This window comes from Rhinolophus ferrumequinum, chromosome 21 (assembly GCF_004115265.2).
Source record: "Rhinolophus ferrumequinum isolate MPI-CBG mRhiFer1 chromosome 21, mRhiFer1_v1.p, whole genome shotgun sequence".
Lineage (NCBI taxonomy): Eukaryota > Metazoa > Chordata > Mammalia > Chiroptera > Rhinolophidae > Rhinolophus > Rhinolophus ferrumequinum.
Window position 1 is genome coordinate 50,545,873 of NC_046304.1, and position 25,081 is coordinate 50,570,953.

General features: G+C 49.6%; 4 protein-coding genes across 5 annotated transcripts in view; 3 read left to right on the top strand and 1 right to left on the bottom strand.

Moving 5' to 3' along the window:
- Positions 1-20,986, bottom strand: part of RECQL5 (RecQ like helicase 5) — a 30,307-nt gene extending 9,321 nt beyond the window's left edge. Inside the window, exons 1-8 of the mRNA XM_033091653.1 lie at positions 20,896-20,986; positions 20,096-20,222; positions 19,142-19,263; positions 17,650-18,168; positions 17,069-17,174; positions 16,437-16,548; positions 15,047-15,209; positions 12,232-12,311 (exon numbers count right to left, since the gene is read on the bottom strand). Of these exons, the coding sequence (XP_032947544.1) occupies positions 12,232-12,311; positions 15,047-15,209; positions 16,437-16,548; positions 17,069-17,174; positions 17,650-18,168; positions 19,142-19,263; positions 20,096-20,222 (1,229 nt within the window). The 5' untranslated portion in view covers positions 20,896-20,986. The remainder of the gene's footprint in view (positions 1-12,231; positions 12,312-15,046; positions 15,210-16,436; positions 16,549-17,068; positions 17,175-17,649; positions 18,169-19,141; positions 19,264-20,095; positions 20,223-20,895) is intronic.
- On the top strand, positions 1,103-6,945 carry SMIM5 (small integral membrane protein 5). Its single transcript, XM_033091656.1, has 2 exons — positions 1,103-3,270; positions 3,729-6,945. Exons 1-2 carry the CDS (start codon positions 3,144-3,146, stop codon positions 3,821-3,823), a joined length of 222 nt encoding a protein of 73 aa, XP_032947547.1. The 5' UTR covers positions 1,103-3,143; the 3' UTR covers positions 3,824-6,945.
- SMIM6 (small integral membrane protein 6) lies at positions 9,559-9,951 on the top strand. The gene has a single exon (XM_033091657.1). The coding sequence runs from the start codon at positions 9,562-9,564 to the stop codon at positions 9,751-9,753; it is 192 nt and encodes a 63-aa protein (XP_032947548.1). The 5' UTR covers positions 9,559-9,561; the 3' UTR covers positions 9,754-9,951.
- Positions 20,746-25,081, top strand: part of SAP30BP (SAP30 binding protein) — a 32,051-nt gene continuing 27,715 nt past the window's right edge. The window contains exons 1-3 of one of the 2 annotated variants that reach the window (XM_033091654.1): positions 20,746-21,197; positions 22,297-22,406; positions 24,727-24,774. In XM_033091654.1, coding sequence (XP_032947545.1) covers positions 21,092-21,197; positions 22,297-22,406; positions 24,727-24,774 — 264 coding nt within the window. In that variant the 5' untranslated portion in view covers positions 20,746-21,091. The remainder of the gene's footprint in view (positions 21,198-22,296; positions 22,407-24,726; positions 24,775-25,081) is intronic. The other variant, XM_033091655.1, reaches the window with a different exon arrangement.

The window sequence follows — 25,081 nt, forward strand, 5'->3', positions numbered from 1 at the left end:
TGGTACAGACGGGAGCCAGTGAGCAGCCCTGGGTCAGACCCCAGGACTGGGTGCAGCTGGCCAACTCAGGTCTCCAGAGGCCCTGGGTACAAAGCCATGACGCCATCCACGGCCATGGCCGGCCGCTGGTGTGGACAGCCTTCCCAGAGTGGGCGCTGAGTCCTCTGGGCAGGAGTCTACAGCCTTCTGACATCATAACCCTTGGAGGACAGCTGACTTTAGAGCCGAAGCTTCTGATCAACAAACCCCGCCTTTCCTGCACAGCCGTTCCGCCTCGGCCCAACCTGGGCAGCCTTCCTCCTCCCTGCTCAGGAGATCACGCCCCTGAGACTGGCCTGGGTATCCACACCGCGCCTGCTGCAATCCCTCCTGGGTCTTTGGGCGTGGGAGCCCACGTGGAAAAGCTTTCCTTGCCCTCCGCCTGCCTCTTTTAAGGAGTGTCTCTGATGGCTACATTAGGCCATGTAGGCACGGGGCCAAACAGGCTGAAAAAGCCAGACCAAGTGTAGACGAAGAGGGAAGGGAGAGAAGCAGCACTGCTCTCAGCCCTGTGCAGACTCTCCCCGGGAATGAGACCAGGGGGTGGGCTCCCGTCCCCGGGGAACCAGGGCCCGGGGGGGCCCGCCCTCTTTGTGGCAGCCTGCTCCACTGGTCAGTGGGGGGACGTCTGTTTGGTGTGAGCACAGGAGAGGGGTCCTATGCTCGGGAAAGAATTTGGTGTACCTGGTACGTGAGACAGGAAGACGCACAAGAATCCTCCCTTTGGTGACAAGAGCGGTCCCTTCGGTGGTTGTCAAAGAGCAGGCGTGGCCCTGGCCTGGTGAGTGATGTACCCGACAAAAGCAGTGCCACAGCCCACGATAGTGGGCTGGGGCTGTTCACACAGAGCCCACCTGCTTCCAAAGAGCTGTGCGGCCCAGAGCGCTGGGCTGGCTTTCTTGCTGGTCAGAGAGTAGGCTGCACAAGACAGGCCACCATCAAGAGACAACGCGGGGCAGTAGGGGAAGTCATCATCAGAGAAGTCACTTCCTCTCTCAGGTCTCAGTTTCCCCATTTGTAAAAGAAAGGAGGCAGGACTGGATGACTTGTGGCATTCTAGGGTTCAAGATCCTAGCACCTTTGAAAACTGGGATCCCGCTCTCTTTTACAGAAACGTGCTGGCCGGAGGGTGGGGCGTGAGAGAGGCTAGGAGGACGTAACTCCAGAAGCCTCCACTTCTGACAGGAAACCATCCACCTTTCCAGGGAGCTGCTACCCCCATCATCACTTACACACACAGCTTCCCATCTCCAGCTTGCCCCTCCTCCCCAGACACAGATGAAACTCCCCAGAGGTGTTTGGGGAGGATCACTGACCGTGTACAGGGAGGTACAACTGCCCCCAAAGGCCACCTCGACTCTCCTGCACTGACCCGACCCCGGCCAGAGGGGAATCATAAGTGCCAGGCACCTCCGTGTGCCAGGCTCTGTGCTGCCAGGTGGTCAATCCTCCCAACAGCCTCGAAAGACAGGCACCTCATCTGCATGTCAAATGAGGAGAGAGACTCAGAGATCTAAGTGACTCATCCAGTCACCAAAGCCGGGAGTGGGACAGCAGCATCCAAATCCAGGCTGATTCAAACAGTGGTCCATGGGGGACAGCTGACAGAACTAGGAGACGATGCAGGAGGCACACGAGAGTTGCCTTCCGAGTCCTGAATGACTGGGAGGCAAAAGAGGGGCAGAAGCGTCCTAAGTGACCATAGGTGGGACTGACATGGTCAGGAGGTCCCATGAGCTGCCCAGGAAGGAACCGGGTGGGCCGCATTAGAGGTGGGGCTCCAGCCAAGGCTGCACACCAGGGAGGGCAGGAGCCACGCGCAGGGGAGAGGGCTCGAGCAGCCGGCCTTTGGGCGATTCTAAGGCAGCTGCTGTGGCAGCACCGGTGTGACCGGCTTCTCAGACCACAGCCATCTCGGGAGAACCAGCCAGCTCAGACTGGGGACGAGGTGGCAGTAACTAGAGCCTGAAGTCTGGCACATGCTCCTAACCACCTGTTAGCCTGTCTTGGATCAGAGCTGCTTTGATGAACAGGTTCAGGCTGGGTTGGCACAAGACTGTCCCTGGTCCCTCTCTAAGAGGTACTGGCTCCCTGCGCTGGAAGGTGAGGCAGAAAGGGAAAGAAAGCAGCTCTGCTGTCCAACATGCCAACAGATAGATTTGACCTGGATCTTGACGTTGGCCTCCCAGGCTCCCCAGACAGGAAGAGGCTCTTGGTCAGGGGCGTGGAAGGCTGAGTTGCCACCAACCTGGGGCAGGTGTGGGAGCAGAGGCGACTCTATTGGACAGGCCAGAGGAGCAGGTTCGAGCCAGCAAAGGAGGGAGGGGCTGGCTAGATTGGCCCTGGGATACCTGAGCTCCTTCTGTTGAGAGGACCCCTTGGGAAAAACTGAAGGGACAGTGTCATCTCTTCCTCCTCACACAAGAACGCCATATGAGCAAAGAAATTGGGCTGGCGGGAGAGGTGGGGGCCTCACACCACCTCACCCAGTCAGTTCTCCCCCACAGCTCCCCCTGGCCAGAAGAACCCCCACTCCCAGCTCTTGGGAGACACTGATCCTTCTTGCCACACGTATGATAAAAGGCAAGAGCACCAGGCTGGAATCCTGAAGACTAGTCTCCCCGTCAGGGAACCCCGGGGAGGTATCCCAAGTCCTGAATGACCCAGAGGCCACCAGGGGAGCCGTATCAGTCCAAGGCACCCTGGCAAAACCTAGGATTGGTATCTGACACAAAGGAATGTAAAGGTGAAAGCACCCCGTCTCGCAGTCGAATGTTGGCCAAACCTGGCCGGCTGGCAGACCCATCCTGTGGCCAGCTCTGCTAGCAGCCTCCACAGCAGGGTCCCAGGCTCACTGTCATCACCGGCTTCTCTCACCCTGGGCAGTGCCAGCCAGGTGGCGGCTGGGGGCCACCACTGAGCAGAGGGGCCCCACCGGCTCTCCTTGTCCCTTGTGAGCCAGCAGGGGTGTGAAGGGTGAGACCTGACAAACTCGTTCTGCAGGTGAGTGAGGGCAGATTCTCTGGAGCCAGCTCCATGGGGACTCAGGTGTTCTCTCTGTGTGGCACAGCCTGGCAGGAAGCCCGGCAGGAACCCAGCTCAGCATGGCAGCCGGCAACTTCCTGCAGGAGATGCGCTCGGTCGGTGAGAGGCTGCTGCTGAAACTTCAGAGGCTGCCACAGGCCGAGCCCGTGGAGATCGTGGCCTTCTCGGTCATCCTCCTTTTCACAGGTCAGTCAGGGCTCTCACATTCTCTTCCGCACCCGCGGCTCGCCCTGGCATCCGGGACACGAGATGGTGGTGTAGCCAGAGGGCTGGGAGACGTGGCTGGGTGCCCCCAGGCAGAGGAGGAGAAGCACATGTCCCGTGCGGAAACCCAGGGATTTCTCCGAGTCCTCTGACATGCTGCTCGAGTGACGGGGTGGTACTGGGAACCAGAGGCACCCCAGAACCCCAAGGCAAAGATGAAGGGAGCCGAGTTCTGGGAGGTGGAGGAGGTACGACAGGGCAGAGGTCAGGGCCCCGGCGGCCGACATGCAGATAGTCCACACCTCTCGTCAGACGCTCGGGTATTTCTGCCCAGAGAGCTGGACCTTTGAGCCAGACGTCCAGAGGGGCTTCTTTGGAAGGAGGTGGGCGTTCTTTCTCTTCCCACCTGTGCCCTCTGCCTCTCTCCCCCAATCTTCCAGCCACGGTTGTGCTGCTGCTGGTGGTAGCCTGTAGCTGCTGCTGTGCTCAGCCCAGAGGCAGAAAGGCTCAAGTGCGGCCGGTGACCCCGCCGTGAGGGATGGAGACATGACCGAGCAGAAGCTGGAGAGGAGGCTGCCGGAGCCACGGCCCACGTGTCAGCCCGGCCCTGCAGCTCGCCCCCCTCACGACCAAGATCCACCGTGTCAGCTCTGGCCAAGAACTGCCCAGGAACCGGACACTGATACCTGGAGGCTTATCAGGGAAATAAGGGCTGTTACAGCCACAAGACCTCCACCTGAACACGGTGCAAGGAGGAGCTGACTGTTCCAAGGACCCAACAAGCCACCACGGTCCTTGGCCGACCTGAACTTTTTAACAAAACACGGAAGCGGGGTCCCCAAACCTCGATGGAGAACAGCCCGCACCTGTGGGGAGCTGGCCCTCGGCGTTCTGCTGACCCACGCCAAAGAGGAACGGCCAACCAGAGGGACTTTGTGCAACAGCTACGGGATCCCAAGCTCCCCGCCAGAGACGGGGCATGTCAGTATTCTAGTCCAGTATTTGCCTGTTTCTTTCCCAGTAAAAGCTTTTTGGTTATGCGCTTCTGTGGCGCCAGGCTCCCTGGACAGGGCTCTGGGCGAGAATTCCAGGGGTGTGGCCAGTGACTGTCCTTTCAGGCCTCTGCTCTCCCTGTGCCCATGCTGGAAAAACACACAGGCAGGAATGCCACACAGGAGGGCATGCCATGGAACCAGTGAAGGGTGCAGTGGAATTCCTGTCAAGCACTAGTTGCTAACGAGCTCTGTCTCCCAGATGCCTACTCTGTAAAGATGGAGGCTGTGTGTGCCCCAGGCAGGTGCTGGCTCAGAAATGCCACTTAAGTCTCCATTGCCATTCACTGTAGCCTGCACATCCCACACTAGCAGGCTCAGGCCACTGGGTCTTCTCAAGCTTCTGGAGTAAAAGAAGAGGTCAGGCCCCTAGTACCACCTGTAACCTACGTCCCGACCCCTTCGCCCTGTCCCCACTCGTGTGCCACAGGCTGGGTTCAGAGCTCCGCCCCCACCACCCACCAGCTGTCAGTAGAGGTTAGTGACCCGACCTCCCCGAGCCATGGTTCCTCCCTGTGAAACAGGGCTAGTCCTGGTAACTGCCTCCTGGGCTGAGTGCGTGGGGATAAACTCAGATGCACCACACGGAGCACTCGGCACAGTGCGGGCCGTACCCTAAGAGTCTGCAGCTATGGTTAGCCGCTCTACGCAAGGGGCCGGCCCAGAGCAACGGGGACCCATTTCAAAGGCTGGTCCTACTGAAATGCAACACCGACCTTGCCTCCCTCCCTTCCATTTACTTTGTCTTCTAGAGAAGTCTCCAGGTAGAGCTACAAACCTAGGAATGATGGTAAGGGAAGCAGAGGCCCCCCCACGGCACCTTCCCTTCCTTCCCCACGGGTCCCCCAGAGCCATAGGAGGTCTGCATTTTTGACATGCCTCTGTCATCCTGGCCTGGGCAGCCCCTGCTCTGCTGCTTGGGTCAGCAACCCATCCATCCAGGAAACAGGGACTGGGGAGGGGATGCGGGCCCCTCCAGCTGGCAGGCGAGTGGGAGTCACTCTCTCCCTGGCTGGTTTCACTTCCTGGTGTTCATGGACTTATCTGACGGGTTTGATGTGGACTGAAGACTCAGAGAGGAAGTGCCTCCACACAAAATGAAAGAAATTCAAGAATCTGCCTGTACCCTCCATCCCCTCACCAGAGAATAGGATTCAGCCTAATAATAATAGTGATGAGGATGATGATGGTAAAGATAACCGAAATTCACTGAGGGCTTAAACATGCTCAGGCTTTGTCTTAAGGATTCTGATGCAGATAAATAAATGTCATTGTCACAACAACGCCAATGCGATAGATGCCATTATCACCCCCATTTTAAAGATGAGGAAATTGAGCCTTAGTGAAACGATACTAGGTAATTGTCTAAGTTCAACCAGCTGGAAAGTGGCAGAGCCAGCGTCTGGCTGCAGAGTCCCTGCTCGCCACACCCAGGGCTCCGAGGCCTCCCACTTGCAGTGTCCATTAGGCTCTGATTCTATTACCCTCCGTCAACCAACCCTACATCCCAAACACCCACACCCAGAACTGTCTCAAAATAACCTCCCTGTGAGCGAGCGGGCGGGGCCCACTAGGTCTCCCTCCCAGAAAAAACACTGACGGACGGCGTGGGAAGCCCGCCTTTTTCGGTCCCTGCACCGACAGCTGGAGGGTCCCCAGGAAGCTCCGGGCTCAGCAGCTGCTCCAACAGCACGACAGTCCAATCCCCGTGTGACTTTGCCCTGAGCAAGTTTTCATCAGCATCGAGAATGTCCCTTCCTAAGGATGGCTGAGCCTCTTTGCTACAAAACATCCTGGCTTCCTGGTCCAGCTGCCAAGAGGTAGAAACCACAGACAGCCTTGGGCACCGACAGGCTGATCAGCCGGTTTATGTGCATTTTCCTCCTCTGTGCCAGGCAGTACCTAAGTGCGAAGTCCAAATAAGATGCTGTCCGTCCCTGCCCTCAGAGGGCTGACTACTCCCCATTCCTTGGCACCCGGGCACACACTGAGCACTGCCCCCAGTGGCTCTGCGAGCTGTTGGGCCAAGTCCCGGGCAGACTTCATTCCCACTCAGCTCAGCCAACCCGATGTGCTGCAGACACAGCAGCCTGCACACTCCCGGCACGGTCTTCTCCGGGGAAGACGGGGCACGGAGAGGGGCAGCATTTCCCCCACGGTGGAAAGAACAGCAGAGGGGCACAGCAAGACGGCTGGTGGCCATGACGGGGCAGCCATCAGGCTGTCTGGGGCCCAGAGAATGTCTGGCTGACCCTGGATGCCACGTCTCTCCATTGCCTCGACTGAGCCACCATCAGTGTTTGCCTGCGGTCACTGCAGCAGCGGCCTAGCCAGTCTCCGCACTCACCTCGCCAGTCTCCTCATGTCCCCCACCCCCAACGGTGGCTTCTGCCACCACACAGTCGTCTCTTGGTTCCTCAAAAGGGTTTCCCAATGCACTGAAGATCTGTGCATTTTACTGTCTGCACGTTATGCCTTATCAGACACTGCAGTAAGGCGACTGGTGCAAGAATTGCATTAGCAGAACTTGGCAGAGAGCATACAAAGCGGTTTTCTCCTAAATCTGTTTTTAACATCTGAAAGCAATCTATAATAAAAGTCTTCACAACGACTGACATATTTGCTTGTGGGTAATACCGATTCCAGACCATAGAAAAAATGAGGACAAATTAATTTTGTCCTTAAAAACAGTTGTCTCACTCTCCTTGGGACCTGCAGCCTGCCCTGGAACCCTGACTCCTCATCCTGATTCTTACAGAGTCTTCAGCATACACACCACCCCTTCCAGCGGAGTGCCCTGGGCTCCCGCCAGGCCCTGCCTTCTCCTGTCATTCTTCCATCCATGGCAACACTTCAGTAGAATTTTCTGATTGAGGCCAGCAATTGATTCAAAAAGTAGCTTAAGCAACTACTGTGTATATGACACATGCACGCTATACACACCTCATTTTAAACTGAAACATACACAGGCACATTCCTTGGCTAATTTTTTCAATGTAGGGCCAGGTCCTTTTCTCTGAGTGTGAGTTGCCTCTATTGTCTATTTGCTAGTTTGGATTTCCTTAAAGCAGAGCAAGAACTCAAAGATATCTGCAAAGAAATCTGAGTGTGAAATCCTGGAATTTTACAAAATGTTTACGGTTGTCCACATCAAAATTATGTTTTGACAGGAACATTACTTGAGTGATGCCAAAGTCATTCGAAAGTGGTCCGGTAGGTATTCACAGAAACAACTCTCCACTCACTCTGAGGTACAACACAGCCTCCGAGCTCAGAGCCTGTGGAGCTGAGTTGAGCGGCTGGGTTCCAACCCCCGTGCAGTTCTTTCTTAGCTGTATGACTGGGTAAGTTACTTAACCTCTGTGCCTGTTCCCCAGCTGTAAAATTGGGGTTTGGGCTATTCTTGTAGCTTCATTTTTTCTGTGATGTTAAGTGCAGTTCTGTAATTACAGTAACTGCCACAAACAGGTTTGGGAACAAACAGCTGACTCCTGACAAGCATCCAACTTAACTGATGGAGCCAAAGTGCAAGGAGACCAGCCCACTGGCTGGGAACATTCAGCAGGCCAAGGGCATTAGTCAGGGTGTTTTACAGAAGGAAATGCGAAGCATCAGGTAGGCCAGGGGTCAGTGAAGCCCAGGATTGTTAAGGACTTCGCTGAACTTGCCCGTCATCTGTCTCCTCCCACCCGGGCTGCCTGGCAAGCTTTACACAGCACAGGGCTCTGACATGCCCAGAGACTGCTAAGTGGTACGAAGTGGGGCCTGGGCATAGGCCTTTAGAAAAGCTCCTAGATGATTCTACAAGCGGGGTTGAGGACGGGTGCTCTAGACGGCTGGACAGCAGGGCCTGGCCACAGCAGGCACTTGAATCCTACCCTATAAAGAATGGTGGCTACCAGGTTTCATACGCCAGGGCACTGGCTCCATTCCCACCTCCTAGCTGCCCTATTGCACCAGTGGGTACTACACGAAGCTGCTGAGGCCGTGCCTGAGAGGCAGGCCCCGAGGGAGACATTAGGGCTCCACAGGAACCCAGGGCCTCCATGGTGATAAACACTTCCACCCACAAACTCATTCCAGGAGGTGCCAGCATCTGCTGCAGTTAATTATTATTCAGGATGCACCACAGGAAGGGAGCAGTCTGTGTGGCAGTTCCAGCCCCAGGGCTTCCCGAGCTCTGGACAGGTCCTTTCATTCGCCAGGTCATCTAAACAGTGAGCAGAGGTGGGACCCAGCCAAAGGTGAGGCGGATGGGTGGCTTGGAGCAAAGGCTCTAGATCCAGCCTCTTCCTCTACCCACCGCAAGTCTGACTTCACTTAGTTAGGTCACCTCAACCCCCTCACAAATGACATCACAGAAGGGCAGACACAGCTGGGGGTAGGGATGAAAGGCAGACAGGGACCAGGGGTTGCTAGGCAATGGGCCCTGGCCCACCTTTGTTCGCTCTGGTGATAGCAGTGAGGTCTGGTCGGGGCCACTTGGCAAGGAGAACACCTTTTCCTGCAACAGTTGCTTCTTGACGTCATAGTGCAGCTCTGGTCACCTGCTGGCCAGGGTGGGGCCTGACGGATTCCCCTCTCTTAGGAAACAGGAGTGTTAACAGTAGAATCAGGTAATGACTGCCTCCTTCTCCACCTGTACTGCCTTCAACCGGCTACAAGCTTGCAGTCTGCCGATCTTAGCTATGTTTCTAGAAGACTAGTTAGTCCTACTGTTTTTAGCTGCCTCCAAAGAAGTTTACTGAGGTCTCAGCTTCGGTCAGTCCACTGTTGGTGACTATGGTCATCTCTCAGAATGTTTCCCAAATGTTGGCAATTGAGGCAGGACAAATAGGAAGGACACAGAGCAGTGTTTTTTAGATTCTAGCTGCGTAGGTCTGAGGGATGGGAGAGGAAGTCCTTGCTCACACCAGGGCTGCTCAGGAAAGGGGTGGAGAACCTGGAGGTAGCCTCCCAGAAAAACCCAAGGGTACCCTCTGTGGGTGCCAGTCCGTCTCCTGTTTCTACAGGGAGGAACGTCCATTTGTTGCTTGCCAGAGGCATCGAGCCCAAAGACCCACCACCCCTTCGGTGTCTAAGACCTGCAGAGGTGGGCCAGCTGTTTGGAGGTTGCTCCAGAGGGTGAAGTTGGGGGTGGAGGGGGTGGTGAGTAGCACCTGGGCCACGGCCCTGCAGAGGCCCCTGCACTCAGGGCCCCTGTCCCCTTTTCCAGGTTCACATGGACATGGATACACTGATAACTAAACAGAGGCACATCTGGAATGATGAGTTCTGGGAGAATCCCTGGGACCAGGGGAGCCTGGCAGTGATCGGCTTATTTATCACCATGACCCTGTTTCTCATCTTGTTTGCTACTATATTTGGTTTATACTCTCCGCTTGAGAGGCGCAACCAGTACGAAGAGTCGTGACCTGCTTTCTGGGGGCCAAGAATGGGGCCACCTGTTATACACGGTCAAATCCCCATGTACCTTCTCCTCAAAGCCCTCTCAACAGTCTGGAGTTACACTTTTTTCTATATGATTGTGTAATAAGTGCCTGTCTTCTCCCCTGGACCGAGCACCAAGAGCAGGGGATGGGTCCCTTTGTGCTCACCGCTGTACCCTCACGACCAAGGCGCCTGCACAGAGTCAGTATCCACCAGTATCTGCTGGTTGAATAAATGGAAACATGAGCAACTGAGCGAGCAAACAGATAAACCGAAGTCTGCTGGGCTGTTGGCTCCCCCAGCACAGAGAATCCAGGAGATGACAGAGCCCAGTTCAGCCTAGGCCTAAACACAGAACACAAAGCTGTCCTTCCCTCTCAGACAAGGTGCCAGAGGTTGCCTCCAGCCTAATTCCTGTTCCTTTTGACACTAAAAGGTAAACAGCCCTGTCATGAACAGTCAGATGCGCAGCATGGCCAGAGCTCAGAGAAGTCGCTGCATGCAGAGAAGGGAGGAAACGTGCTGGTGTCCCGCCCTGGTCGCATTCACCTGACGCAAGTGTCTCTTCTGTTGGTCTAGAGATGCCCAGGTAGCCTCACAGGGTCCTACAGCCCCCATGCCCCCAGACCCTACAATGCCGCCTTTGTAGAAATGTACCCACCTCTGCCAAAGCCAACACATTGGCCTGTCCCTCGCTGCCAGGTCCCCTCCCTTAGGAAACAGCTGCTCCAACTTCAACTCAGGACTATTCTTAGAAAATGGGCAACTATCTGGAGGGCAAGGGGCCTTTTCTTCATGTTACACACCATTTATGCAGTAAAGAAACATTGCCAATTACTCAAAGAGCAATTTCAAATCCAGCCACACCAGCCGTGTTTATTCCATCCCAGGCCCTGGAAGTCTTGGAAACTGGGACCCTCACAAGTAGCAAATGAGACAGGAGAAATGAGGTTGCACAAGGAGCAGCAGAAGACCTACTAATACCCGGAGCCCCCAGCACTAAGAGGCTCCCTGGTATGAGGCAGGAGAAATAAGGGCAGAAGCCCCAAGAAGACCTCGCCTCCGGGCTATGGCAGAGCTAACTCCTGGATAGGCCTGCAGGCCTCAGACTCCTCCCAGACAAGACCTCGGCCAGGATATGTCCAGCGAGGGGACTCTTACGATTAGCAAGGACCCTTGCTAATCATTATGAGTGGTTTATTTAAGGAGCCTAAGGCCTAATTTAGCACCTCCCTGTACCAGTGCCTAAAAAGGGCTCTGGTGGCAATGGCTGGGTGGTCGTAGGGCAAGGAGGGTCCTGGCACTGCAGCCAACCACCTCTGCTCGGTGTGGTTTTGCCACAGAGGCCAAGTGAGAGACGGCTGTTTGGAAAAGGAAAGAGCTTCAGTCCAGGAGCCACCGACTCACTGGTGAATAGGAGGGGGTGGGAATCCCAACACGGCCCAAATAAGCCTCTCTGGTCTCCAGAGGAGAGTCCCAAACATCTGCCAGCCTCCAGTCCCACGTAATAGCAAGCTTCACGCTTCAAGAATCTAGTTGTGCAAAACCCAAGATGGCACATGCGTATGAAAACGTGCATGTCATTGAGTATTGGGAGATCCGGGATTAGTGGCATCTGTCTGCTACGAGCTTTGTGACCATGACCTCTCTGGACCTCGGTCTGTTCCTCTGTAAGTCTGAAGCAATCCCTTCAGCCTCACCTACCTCACAGGGCTGTCCAACAAGCTCTGACCAATGAGAGCAGAGGAATCAAAGAGCTTTTTAGACCAAAGGGCCACACAAGTACGAGGTGCTCCCAGCTTGTCCCGCATCCTCCTGGACGTCCCTCACACAGCGCACGCACAGCTGCTCGTGCCCGGAACCCACCCTGCCACACCTGCTTGTCACCGCAGCTATTAGGCTCTTTCATGGCCTCCACCACCGGCAGATGCAGAGAAAATAGATAAATGGGTTCCAAGTGGGCAGGCTGGTGTTATGTTAGAAAAGCTGATTTCTCTCCAAGCATATTACCCAGCCCCGCCGAGAGATAAACTGGATCACATGCCTCTCTTTGGGTCCCGGATAAGAGTCACTATTACTCAAGTGTAACTAGTGGTCCAGCACAGTGGCATGTGACAACCACAATGCCACTGGCTCAGAATTGATCACATGACTCAGGACTGAGTCACTCATAGGATCAGCCATTCCAGGAGGGACTGAAGTAGGGTGGATGGATGGCTGCTCAAAATATTCAACGAGTCCTCATACTGCCAGAGTTTCTGGGGCTTTCCCCAGAAGAGTACAAGGGTACTGACTTCCAGGCTGCCTGACAGGAAATGCCCTATGCAATGGCCTTTGGCAGGTAGGGGTCCCTTGGTGACCCAAGAGTTGCTCCACATTAGCTGGTTAACTAGTGGGTGCTAGAGGAGGAAAACATCTCACTAACACTTTGTTCTAGAAACACACAATATAAGTCACTCACCCTGAGTCTTCACAGAAGGTCACCAAGGCATCAAAGGCCAAGATAGCAGCTTTATCCGATGCTTTGTTCCCTCTCTTTTCCTGGAGACAAGAAACAACTACTCAGCAAACGTCTTACATAGTTGGACCACCTTGCAGCCCAAAAAAATGATGAGGGAGAAAAATATCAAATGATAGTAAGAAAGCAACTACCACACAGGCCCTCGAGCACATGAGCTCATGCACTGGCACTTTAATTTCATGGGACTGGGGCCCGGTAATAGGATACCTGGGTCAAAGGGTATTTTACAGTTTGACAGATATTGCCAGATTACTCCCCCAAAAAAGACAGTAACACTTCATTTTTCTCTTGGCAAAGTGTGGGCCCTCTTTCCTGCTCATGCCCACTGGCAACAGGTGCTAGAACTCTTTTACATGTGTGTCAAATCACTTTACTTCAATTTGCATTTATCTGATTCACTACTGAATGTTAACCTCTTTGGATAAGCTTTTCTGGGAACATTCTTTTCGTGTCTTTTGCTTTTTATATCCTTTGTTTTTACTTGTCAGTGGTTGAAAGCTCTGTATTCTCACCTTTCACCTTTTATTTCCCTTCCATGTTAAATATCAGGGGCACCAAAAATGTATACACAAGTCTTATATTCATTTTTTATCGGTACATATTACTACAATTTTAATAGTTTTTTCCTTTCTTATAATGTGTATACAGTTTTTGGGCACCCTCTGTATTTTTCCAGATCTATTTATCTATTGACTTTGTTTATGGTATCTTTTGCCACGTAAGTTTTCTTCATAAGTTCAGGACTTATAGAAACTTAAAATTTTTTTGTGTATTCAAATATTTCTTTTTTTTTAAAGATAGCTTTCTGGATTTCTAATTTTCATTACAAAAGTGTCTCCAGACCTAGATTATACACTGGACTAACTTTTCTTGCAACATATCTAGTATACAAATTCTAAGATTCCACTCTCCAATAAACGTCTTTTGGGATTTCAATTGGAACTTCATTAATTATTTATATTAACTTTGAGGAGAATTGACAGTTTCACATCTTCCCTTTTTACCTGTTCAGAGCCTGTTTGCTTTTCAATGAGAGTCTAGTTTTCTTCCTCTACATCAGTGGTTCTCATCCCTGCCTGCATATTAAAATCAACTGGAGGGCTTTAAAAGAAAAGTCTCTTTTTAACAGCCTGTAACGCTTACTTCCAGGTATTTTACGAGTTTTGTTCTTGCAAATTAAGTATATTTTCATTTCCATTCCTAAGTATTTATGGTAATGCAGAGAAAAACTATTGCTTTAAAAAATATTTCTCTTACCTTCAGCACCCTGCCAGGTTTTCTTATTAATTCTAGTAGATTTCTAGCAGTCTTTGAGATTTTCTGGGCAGACATTTGTTTTTCATTTCTACCTCCTGTTCTCCTTGTCACTGTGAGTTTCTATATTGTTTTGTCCTTATGTTGTCATTTTGGTAGGATCAGAAATAAGCACTGGTGTTTAATCTTTCTTATAAGGAAAAGTCTACATGTATCCTTTTGCAACGTCACACACTATGCTTTGAGGGATTTCTCCATGTTGATTCATGTACACACTGGGTCATTTTGAACTGTTCTACACAGCCGCTGCATGACACACACACTGTTTACTTATGCAACGCCCGACAGAGGAAGAGTTCTTCACTGTCATGCTGTGGCACCAAACATCCCTGTACACCCTTGTCCATTACAACCTTGTACACAAGACAACTTGTCCACCTCGAAGTGGAATTACTAAATCAGAGACCAGTATCCTCCACTGACATGTGTCACCTCGTCTCTCTCACCAGTTTATATCCCTGAGAACATTGTGAGTTACCCTTCCCCCACATCCTCACCAACAGTGAGTATAAAGATGTTTCACATTTTTGCCAATCGAATGAGTATAAAACGACAGCTCGTCATCTAATTTGCATTTCTCTGATTCCTAAGGGACATTGAGCATCTCTTCAAACACTTATTAGACATTCTGGTTTCTTCTTCTGTGAAATCCATACTTTTTGCCATGCAGCTGTTCGCCTTTTAGTTATTTACCTGTAGGAGTTCTCTACAAATTCAGTCAATTAGGTATATTACAAATGTCTTCCCCAACAATGGCTCATTTTCCACTTTCTTTATGGTATCTCTCATTATAGAGACGTTTTCAGTTTGAATTTAGTCAAATAGAAAGTATCTTCCTTGATGGTTTCTACTTTTACAATTTTGACATACCCTTCCTTTCCTCAAGGCCATAAAATATTTTCTCCTCAATTTTACAGTTTTTGAGGTCTTTAATCATCTATAATTCATATGTGCAAGGTAACGGGAGGTAGGGATCTAATTTTATCTTTTCCTAGCACCAATTATTCAATATTTCACCCTTTTTCTGTTGATTAACAATGTTATCTATCATATACCCAGTGTCCGCATATACTTGGGTCTGTTTCTAGGCTCTCTACAAAGAATGTATAACCAGTTTTTTTTAAAAAATGCTAAAAACAAGAACAAAGAGCTTATAACAATATGGGACAATGCTTGCATAACAACACTCATTAAAACAAGGCGGGACTGACCTTGATTATGTAAAATAACATGCACACACAAGACTTACTAAGATAAATTAAAGTGAAAAGTCTAACCTAACTTGTTGCAGGCTTCCCTGCCACTAAAACACAATTCCCCCCTTACTGTACCATGTAGCTCCTGAAGTACTGCTGTAGCTTACAGAAGCTCAGAAATAAGCTACGTGAAATCGGAGAGTGGTGCGTTCAGACAGGAAGGACTTTTACTGCCCAGGACTTACCTGGAGTTTTGCTACTTCCTTCCTGATCAGGAAGCTGACTTGGTCCCGGTCGTGCCTGGAGTAATAGAGACGACACCAGGAAGGCTTCCCGTCCCTGCCTGCTCGGCCAGACTCTTGGTAGTACCCAGCCATAGATTTGGCAATATTCCAGTGGGCAACAAACCTGTAGGATATAAAGGGACAAGCGACAGGAACTGTGAGTTGTGGCAGAAGACCTGAAGGGAGGAGTGTCTGAGACAGTGGAGCAGGTTCTCCAATGCGAGCGGGAGCGGCGAGGTGAGCAGGTAGAGGAAGAGAGAGGATCCCAGAATTCAGTCTGGCTAGGACACCTGCAGTCCATCTGTAGGCCTCCTTGCCTGGGAGCAGCCCGGTTTAGAGGCCATAGCACTTCAGGAAGCACTTCCAGCACATAGGAGAAACCAAAAAAAAACATAAAAACAAAAAACTCACAGCCAGAGGCCCAGTGGACTTAAACAAGATTAGGCCACTTCTGAGCTGCACAGCCTTGAAAAGTCCTTTGTAACCTCTTTGAAGAGGGAAAGGGATAATATTTATGAAATACTTACTATGAGCCAGTATATATATTGTCTCACTTAATCGTTACAGACAAAATCATGCGAGGTAGTCCCACTTTAGAGACACTGAACTTGAGACTCAGAGAGCTAAATCTGTACCAGGTGACATAGCAAGGGAACAGGAGAGCTAGGATTAGAGCCTTTGGGTGTTGACGTCAAAGGTAGCCCCTAACGAGATACAGCCAACCCAGGGCCCAAACTCTGATTCCAAAGTCCACGTTCTCTCAAATGTAGTAATTCCTTCCCTGACCAATTCAGGGTCAAAGTGAGTCTTAACAAGATCATGGATGCAAAAGTGCTCTGTCAATCACACAAGGCATTATTGCTGGTGTGAAACAGAGCAAAGGGCTTCAGGCTGTAGCCCAGAATATCTCCAGGTCAGATGTGGCTAGAGGTAAAAGACTTCCCAACAGCTGCCAGTGTGGGCCAGGGAGGCTGGGATGCACCCGTCTCCTCCAGCCTGTCAGTAAGCAGTAACGAGGAAGAATGGGGACAAGCTCTTGGCCTTGACTTCCCACAGGGAGCAGTGTAAGATGGTTCATCCCACCCCCTCACTGGGTCCACCTGCTAAGACGTGACTGAACGGGCCGCGTTAATGGATGAGCCTGACGGTCTTCATGCCGCCCCGTTTGCTGGGGGAACAGGCTGCACAGGAACTGTCAGTGTGCGAGCTGTGTACTAGGGACCCTCTCTTGGGGCCTCCTTCCCTGCTGGCCCTAGAAGGAGCACACGGACCTGGTCCTCTGGGGAGAGCACTAGGCAGCCCACCTGAGCCAGGCCCCGATCGGGAAGGTAAAACAAAAAACAGGGCTCACCTGACGTTGGCTTTGTCCACTCCCATCCCAAAACTAATGGTTGCGACAATTACGGGGACCTTCTCCTCCATCCACTCGTTCTGTACCAGTGTTCTTTCAGAAGCCTTCAGACCTATAGAGGAGGGGGATTTGGGAAAGGGAACTCGCATTTCCCATGGAATCTACCTTGGATTTGACTGTACACACACCCTGAATCCATCACTTACCAGCTGTGTGACCTTAGGCCAGGCACTTAACCTCACTGAGCCCAAGCTAACAAACAGAAAGACCCTATCTAGCCTATATGTGGCACAGAGCACTCAATGAATGTTAGAGCCAAAATTCAACCCCAAATCCATTGGCCTCCAAAGCCTGTGCTCTTCCCACACCACCAATACCTGGGCTTATAAAAACTCATCACCTGTCGTTGGTGTGGGCACAGGGTTATAAAAAGAATTCAAGAGTCACAATTCTCATTTTAGACCTCATCATGTCTAGACTCCCTTTGGGGGATTTAAGTGAATCCCTTCAGTTCTGCCTGGGTATCTAGAAAAGATGACAGACCATCTGATGATCCAGGACTCACAAGAACAAGAGACTTGCTAACAAGCCTCTGAGAGTGAAGAGGACCACATGACCTGGGCGGCCCTTACCTGCGTGGTAAGCCTTGGCGTTCACTCCCCTGTGACTGAGCTCTATCGCCAGCTGTTCACAAGCCTCTCTGGTCCTGCAGTAGACAATGCCGCAGCCACACAACAACTGAATGGGAAGACAGGAACAACAGGAGGGAAATCAGCATTGGGGAAAACAAAACAATCAGCCCATCCTACTGTGGCCTGCTTTGAGGGAAGCTCCGCACTCTCTCATCAGCCGCAGTCTCTCCTGGGGCAGGCCGCCCGGCAGGGCTCTGCCGCCTTCTAACAAGGCAGGATCAAAGCAAATCAAAACCCCACCTATCTACGTAGCTCCTTTGCCTCCTCCCCTGAAACCTGGAATAGGTCTGCAAAGGCCACCAGCTCTCACCGAAGGATTCCACGACAAGGGAACCCCATTAAGGGGAACAATGCCAGGAAACCAAAGGGACAACTCTCTGTGCTTTACGACGCTGGGGCTAATCCCGGCTAAAGAAGCTAGAAAAAGCAAAGGTCTTAGAACTCCAATATCCATTTCTGTGCTGCAGAGAGCACCCCACTGCTCCAGGTACATCTTGGTCCCCCGATCTCAGTGCTCTCACCCCTTTATCAGCTTTCTGTCCGAGAGCCTTAAGGCAGAAGTCCCTCAGGTTGCCATAGGGATCAGGAAGAAGTTCCTTGAACTGCACGTCGTAGAAGAGGTTGGCCCGGAAACAGGGAGTCTTGAAGGTGGCAACCGGTTGCTTCAGATGCAGAGCAGCAAACACATCCTCTTGGACCTGCGGGGTGGCTGTGGCGGTCAGAGCCACACATGGGGCATGTGCCAGGCGGGAGCGCAGGGCACCCAGACGCAAGTAGTCAGGACGGAAGTCATGCCCCCACTGGGAAACACAATGAGCTTCATCCACCACCAGGTAGGAGAGCAAGTGGCGGGACACCAGGGAGTTCAGGGTGGGCTGGAAGGAGGTGGAAGCCGCCATCTCTGGCGTGATGTACAGAAGTTTGGTCCGGGGCTTTTCTTGCTCCAGGTCAGAGAGCAGCTCCTTCTTCTCCTGGGCCGAGAGCTTCGAGTTCAGGGAACTCACTCGTACCTTCAGGGCCAGCAAGTGGTCCACTTGGTCCTGAGGGTAGAAAGGGGACAAGCCACAGAGGGGAGTATAACTGGCCCTCAGGATCTCAGAAAGTCATTCTGACTCCTGGGGTATTTCCCAGTCAGAAAACACCTTCCTCCCACCCTCCAGTTTGTCTTCTCTTTGCACATAAGAAATACAGAAGGTCAAGTGGTTGAGAGGACAGGCTCTGGAGCCAGACAGACCTGGATTTAATCCTAGCTCACTTAATTGCCAATTGGTGCTTAACTTTAACCTCTCAATTTTCTCACTCTCTTTCTCTCTGTCTACTATAAAAATAGTGACTACCTACTAGAATTGTTGTAAGAATAAAATTTTACATATTAAAGGTGTTATTAATGCACATAAAACACTTAGCACAAAGCCTGAGACCTAGTGAAAACTCACTAAGCACCTGTCATGGTTCTTTCCAGTCTCTTTTTCTTCATGGTCGATAGCACTTCCTCATTTCTGATTCTGTCGGCCCAGCTGCAGGCCTTAAATATAGTCAGAAGTGCAGAACAGATGTTAACAACATCCCAATCAGTGTCTCATCTGCTTTTCTGTGTCATAGTTGCGCCCTTGCCAGAATAAAGCAGGACACCAGAGATTCCCCATTATTAATTTATCTCTATCCATCTGCATCTTCTATTCCGTCAAGAGTGCACATGTGTACCTATGAGAGTAAGTGGCATGTGTATACAGATACAGTTCCATATTCCCCTGGACAAAAAGTAACAAAGAAGGGTAAGAGACCTCAGGCCTTCAAAACAGAAAACTCATTCATAACCCATCAGAGTGCTATATGCTAGTGGGGAAGCCCACATCTGGGCAATTCAGAAACCCAATATACCGTAGAGAGGGAGATAATCAAATCAACGAAAATAAGAAGCAGAAGACCAAAGAAAGTAGAAGTGAAATTGCCAGCGATAAACAACCTTTCCCTAAACTTTTCGGGCTACCACCTCATTCCCCTAAGCCTCACCTGAATCAAGGCAATGAGAGGAGAGACTACGATGGTGATGCCATTGGCCAGCAGAGCAGGGAGCTGATAGCAGAGGGATTTTCCTGCCCCCGTGGGCATGCACACAAAGACATCCTTGTCACCTGCAAAGATACAAGAAGACAACATCTCAGTGTTTCCTGTCTTTTACTCTGTCCTTCATCAAGGCGGCTGAAAATTAAATGAGACTATAGATAAGTCTCTAATAGAGTGTCTGGCACATAGTGGGGGAGGGTCTCAAAATAATCCTAATTCCTTTCCCATCCTTTCTATGAAAAGGGATCGAGGGAGATTTGGAAATGTGCACAAACCATTTCTGGCAATGGCAACAACAACCGTAAGGTTAAGAAATCTGAGTCTGCTGGGATACATGTGATTGAACTAAATAGTCATGAAAGCCAAATACTTCTAGATGAGGAAGCATTATCTGTATAGACATGGAAGCAATATCACTTGGAGGTCTTTTGTTTGTAAATATTACGATGTAGTTAGTATTATACTGCTGCTCCCCTCTTGACAACCTCCATTCATCAACATGTCTCAGGTTTATATTAGTATTCCTTCCTTCCCTATTTGGGACCCAGACCACTCAATCTTTAACAAAGGGATTACCTAGTTCAGTGCCTGGGTTAGGCTATTCCTGCCACCCGCACACAAATGAATGAGAATGGGAATCGATGAACTGTTTTCAAAGAATCTGTAGCTCTGGCTAAGAAGTAAGAACCAGAACAGCTGGGTGGTTCTGTCAATAAAATTGCAAGTTTGGGGTGACAAGTCTACAAGATTTCCAAAACCAATTAAGGACCAAGGGTAGGGAAGTAGGAAGGGTCAAAAGAAGGGCGTTCGTTCTGTGGCAGTGCTACAATATACACTGGTACATTGTATACAGTGGTATAGCTTGCAAAAGTGTAAACACAGGTAGTCTGGCAATGTTACCTTTCACTACAGCCATGGTCGCTCTCTCCTGTAAAGGCGTCTTGAAAGAGTCAAACCTGAAGACCTTCTTCAACGTGCTCCGGACTCGACGCTCAGGGTCAAAGGGAGAGGAATGGTAGGTGCTCATCTTAGCGACAGACAGTGGTCAAAGGTTAAGGCAAAGGTGATGGCATATGGTTGAGACAAGAACCCTCTGTTCTGCTTTTAAAATACTGCTTATTTTTTCTGAGTATAAATTTGCTTTATTACACTCAAGCAATATATTATTTTCAAGCAACATAGCTCCAGGTGAACAGGCTCAAGCAATACATTTCTGGGTAATTAACATCTCCACTTTTATGTCCTTGATAAGAAAAACACTTAACTATCCCAGGCCAGGGTATATAGCACAGAGCTAGAAATCAGATCACGAGAAGAAACACAAATGTCCTCAGAAAAGTTTGGAGAAGGTGGAATTGTTTTTCTAAGATCCACCTTCTTATCCTTCTATAAGCATAGCCATAATGACCATTCTTCCGCCCAGGACCTCGACCCCTTCTTCCCAATTCCCAGAGGAGAACTCTTCCCCGCTTTTCCTCCTCTGAGCCCCAAACCCGCTCTTTTCTCCCTTCCTCAGCCAAAGTCTCCCTTTTTTCACCCCAAGATATGAGAGCCAGCCGTGGGTCGACCAAGAGCGAAGGGCACTTGTTGGGCCGTTGATGCCCGCTGGCTCGGGAACTACTTGATGACCCCCATAAGCCACCGCCAACTCGGAGAAGCCAAAACACTGGGCAATCACTGTCAGGTAAAACCCATACAACCTTGTATCCGTCGCGCAGTGATGACGTTGCGCTAGCGCTAGCCCGAGAGGCGGAGACAGGCGCAGAAACGGCCGTTTTGATTGGTTCCCGGTCTGGAACCGGCGCGGGGTCTCCTGGGATCCGAAGTCGCCTTTTCTCACGGAAGTCGGCTTTTTGCAGTCCTGGGGGTGAGCCGCGCCGGGGCTGTGGGAATAAGATGGCGGGGAAGAGGAACGTTCTGTCTTCTCTGGCAGTTTACGCAGAAGATTCAGAGCCCGAGTCTGACGGCGAGGCTGGAATCGAAACGGCAGGCAGCGCGGCTGGTGAGACCCGAGTAGGGAGCTGGAAGGGGAGAAGCAGGTGTCTCCTCGGAATGCTGCTCCCCTTGCAGGGCGGGAGGGAAAGAGATGGTCATTGTGCCTTAAGTATTGGGCCCTGAAGCCCCTAAGAGCGATTGGGGTCCTGGGCGAGACCGAGCGTTAGACGCTCTGTGATAAGAGTGGACCGTTGATTCGATTATTCTGCGGAAAGTTACCGAAAGTCTCCGTGCCCGGCATCTTGCAGAGCAGAGGGATGGGCGTAGGGCGGACCGGTACCTATACTCTCCGGGCCTGTTTGATGAGAAAGAGCAATGAGTAAAACGTTCGTGGACGGTGATAAAGGTCGTATCTTATTACCTTTATAACTTTTAACTAGTGCCCTAGACACATCTTGGAGCTTAGAAAATATGTCTGGTTTCCACTGCGAGAGAGTAATTTTGTAGATGTGGGGTAGGGTCCGGGCATGCGTGAGCTTCCCAAGGTTCCTCAGTGATTCCGTTACTTTGTGAGTTGTTAAAACCCCTCAGTGATTTTGTTCCTACTACGGTTGAGAATCGGGGTGTTAGGAAGTGGGAACAGATTCACCTGGGAGCACAGAGAGGCAGTAAGTTACCTAACATATCTGGGCCTTGGTTTCCTCATCTGGAAAGTGAGGGGGATTGGACTAGGTTAGCTACACTCAGTTCTTTGTGGTCTCTGCAAGTCAGGAGGTTCTCTGGTGGTTTTCAGTCATAATGTATTGTTTGGGGGGTTTTGTTGTTATTTGTTTTGTTTTAAACATAGAAAAAATTGTTTCTCAAGTAGATGTGATTGGGAACTCCTTGGAGTGCCCCCTGTTCAAGGTCCTGTTGCTAGGGGAGGACACACAGAAATGAGGATGACAGGATACTCGTAGGAGAAGATGAGTTCTCTGGTGCCTATAACACAAAGTAGTCATCGATAGAGGTGCTCAAACAACAGAATCTGGGGCCTAACGTTTGCATTTACAGGAGATGTAGATTCTGTTTTTAATCTTCAGATATAGTTCTGGTCACTCAAATCACTAAAAGGTTTTCTTGCATTTTCCCCCATTCATTCATTTTATGTTTTTCTTCTGTTTAAGAGGAGAAAGGCGGATTAGTATCCGACGCCTATGGAGAGGATGATTTTTCTCGCCTCGGAGGTGATGAAGATGGTTATGAAGAAGAAGAGGATGAGAACAGCAAACAGTCGGTAAGTAAATCTGTTCCCAGATCCAGAGCTGCTCAAAGCACCATTTCATTTGGCAGAAACTTTCTGAACTCTTCCACCAGCATTCCATTTCTTACCTAATTCCATTCCTCCCCTCACCCCCACCCCACACTTTGGTGTCAATTAAGGAAACTGGGTTGGCTATCAGCAGTTCTGTTTGAAAACCAAATTTGTTTTCACCTGGATTATTTTGTATTAACCTTTAAATTGAAGTTTGGGGGGAAAAGTGGACTATTTTACTTAACCCAGATATCAATGGGTTTTTCATGTTGATTTTCCCTATTTAGATAATTATTCCATTTGTAACAGTGTATTAATCCTAATTGGTGTATCATTTACCGTTTCCCTAAAAATAAGACCTAGAATCAGCTCTAATGTATCTTTTGGAGCAAAAATTAATCTAAGACCCGGTATTATATTATATTATGTAAGACTGGGTCTTAGATTAATTTTTGCTCCAAAGACTCATTAAAGCTGATTGTCTGGCTATCTTGGTTGGTAAAAGATTAGGCAGAAAAATTTTTATTATTGTGTATGTGATTTAATCCTTCTTAACATTTTACTTGGCACTTTTTTATCACAGTGCCCTTGGTTCTTGATTACAAATCTTGCCTGAAGTTTTAGTATGTGTTGGCTAACAAAGAAAAGAGAACTTGTGTCTTAACCAGAAAGACTTTAGCTACACTATCGTGAGTATCATGAGCCAGAATTTAAAATTTTGGAGAAAAACAAGGACTCAGGCTCGTGCTTAACACAGACATACAAAATTGAATCTGGATATTTAGCAACAGCTTTAATTGGAACACTCAGTGTACTTTAGTCTTTGTTTGAAAACTTGGTTCTTTATTGACATTTAAATGTTACCATTAAAGTGCTTTCAAACTAAACAAACCGCTTTGTATTTTATGCTCTTTTGGAAGATATTCTCATGCTCTTAGCCCCACCATTAATGCTTATAATTCAGAATTGACTGAAATTGGTTAGAAAAGCTTTGCAAGTTGTTTTCTTTTCCTGAATTGCCTGAAGTGCATACATACTGGCTTAACATCCATTCCTATTTTCTTCAATAAATTTGCATGGTGCGTGTTTTTGAATCGTTATTCCACATTTGCTTAGAATGTTCATCATTTTTAAGCTTTATTTCATATTTTAGTAAAATCCTCTCCAATCCCAATGTAGATATTCTAAAATGTGATTGTGTTTGGCTGAGCTACACCTCCGATTGAGTTCATTTTAAGATTATGGAGTTTCTATTAAAAACCTTTGGTTCACTGACACCTTACAGGACAGCTAAATCTCAAAACTGTTAGTATATTTTGAGTTTGTTCAAGTCTTCACGTGATGTTTATCTTAACATCTGGAGTGCTGTTTCGTTTTGGGGTTAAAGTGTAGCTCGATTGAAAAAAGCAGTTTCAAATGAAACTTCATTTTTTTCATGGGTGTTAATTAAAGTCCCCCTTGCACTGGGGTGTTCTGGGTAGTGAAACACATGGATATAGTTACTTGATAGGGGAGCTGATTTTTGACCTTCAGTAGCATTCAGTGGAATAGTGGACCAGCTTGCGTGAGGCCAGCACACACTTTGGAGAATGCTTGGCCCATATGATGCTTTGTGTCAGGCAGACCATTTGGATAAGGAACAAGTCTGGATAGGACGGGTCAGTGGCAGTTCTGTGAAAACTTGAATGGAGGCAGGGCCCACTCAGCTGGGACCCAGGAAAGGCTGGGCATTGCCTTTTAGTCGTGCCTTTCCAGGATCACTTGCCCTGGTCATTTGTCGCCTACCTTCCTGCTGTTCACGTTGGTGCAAATGCTACCGGGTTGGAGTGTGGGAATATAGTCGTGTATGGGTCATGACACTGATAGTGCATGATGTCATGATAGGTCTGAGTCGGATGTATTTGTGTGTATGAAAGGCAAAGAATGCAAAAAAGTTCATGTTCCTGGTTTTAAATCATTGAGACTTCACTGGAAACAGTATGTTTTATCCTCTGGGACCTGGTGTTATTTCTGGAGCGTATTGTGGACTTTCTCCATTTTTATGTATGTGATTTTTAGTCTCAGGCATTTTCATTGATGTAGACTATGCTGGAGTAACGACTTTGAGCTGCTGGTGTTCTTTTTTCCTGCCCAGAACATCTTCCTTTCCCTTCTCTTTCTTCAGTTCTTGGTCGTATGGTAGGGGAGGGGTTCTTGTGGGGGGACTCTGGCTGGGTAGATTTGCTCCAACCCCTAGTTATGCATGTGAGAAACTTCAGGCCCACTCCTTCAAGCTTAATCCTCTAAATTCTTTGTCTTGTAGGAAGATGACGATTCAGAGACTGAAAAACCTGAGGCTGATGACCCAAAGGTATTTGGTGTTGGCTCTGGTGGGTGGCTGGTTCATGGCTCAGTTCATATGTCTGATCATGATCTGTCCCACTAACCCTGTGTAGCCATGTGTAAATTTTCTGGGATGAAATCAATTTATAAAGTAACCTGGGGCCACTCTGGAAGGAAGTAACTTATATTTCCAGCCTTGCAGATACGGTGGCAGATCTCCAGACTAGAGAGGCAAAAGGCCTGGCTGAGTATAGCAGCCCACAGGTGCTCTGCATCTGGGTGGGCTTCGTGGGGTCACTGACCCTGCAAGTGGGTAAGATATGGGAGTGTTTCTA

Coding starts and splice junctions, on each gene's coding strand:
- SMIM6 (XM_033091657.1), top strand. CDS start 9,562: ATGGACATGGATACACTGATAACTAAACAGAGGCACATCTGGAATGAT.
- SMIM5 (XM_033091656.1), top strand. CDS start 3,144: ATGGCAGCCGGCAACTTCCTGCAGGAGATGCGCTCGGTCGGTGAGAGG. Junction 3,271..3,728: donor GGTCATCCTCCTTTTCACAG/GTCAGTCAGGGC, acceptor CCAATCTTCCAG/CCACGGTTGTGCTGCTGCTG.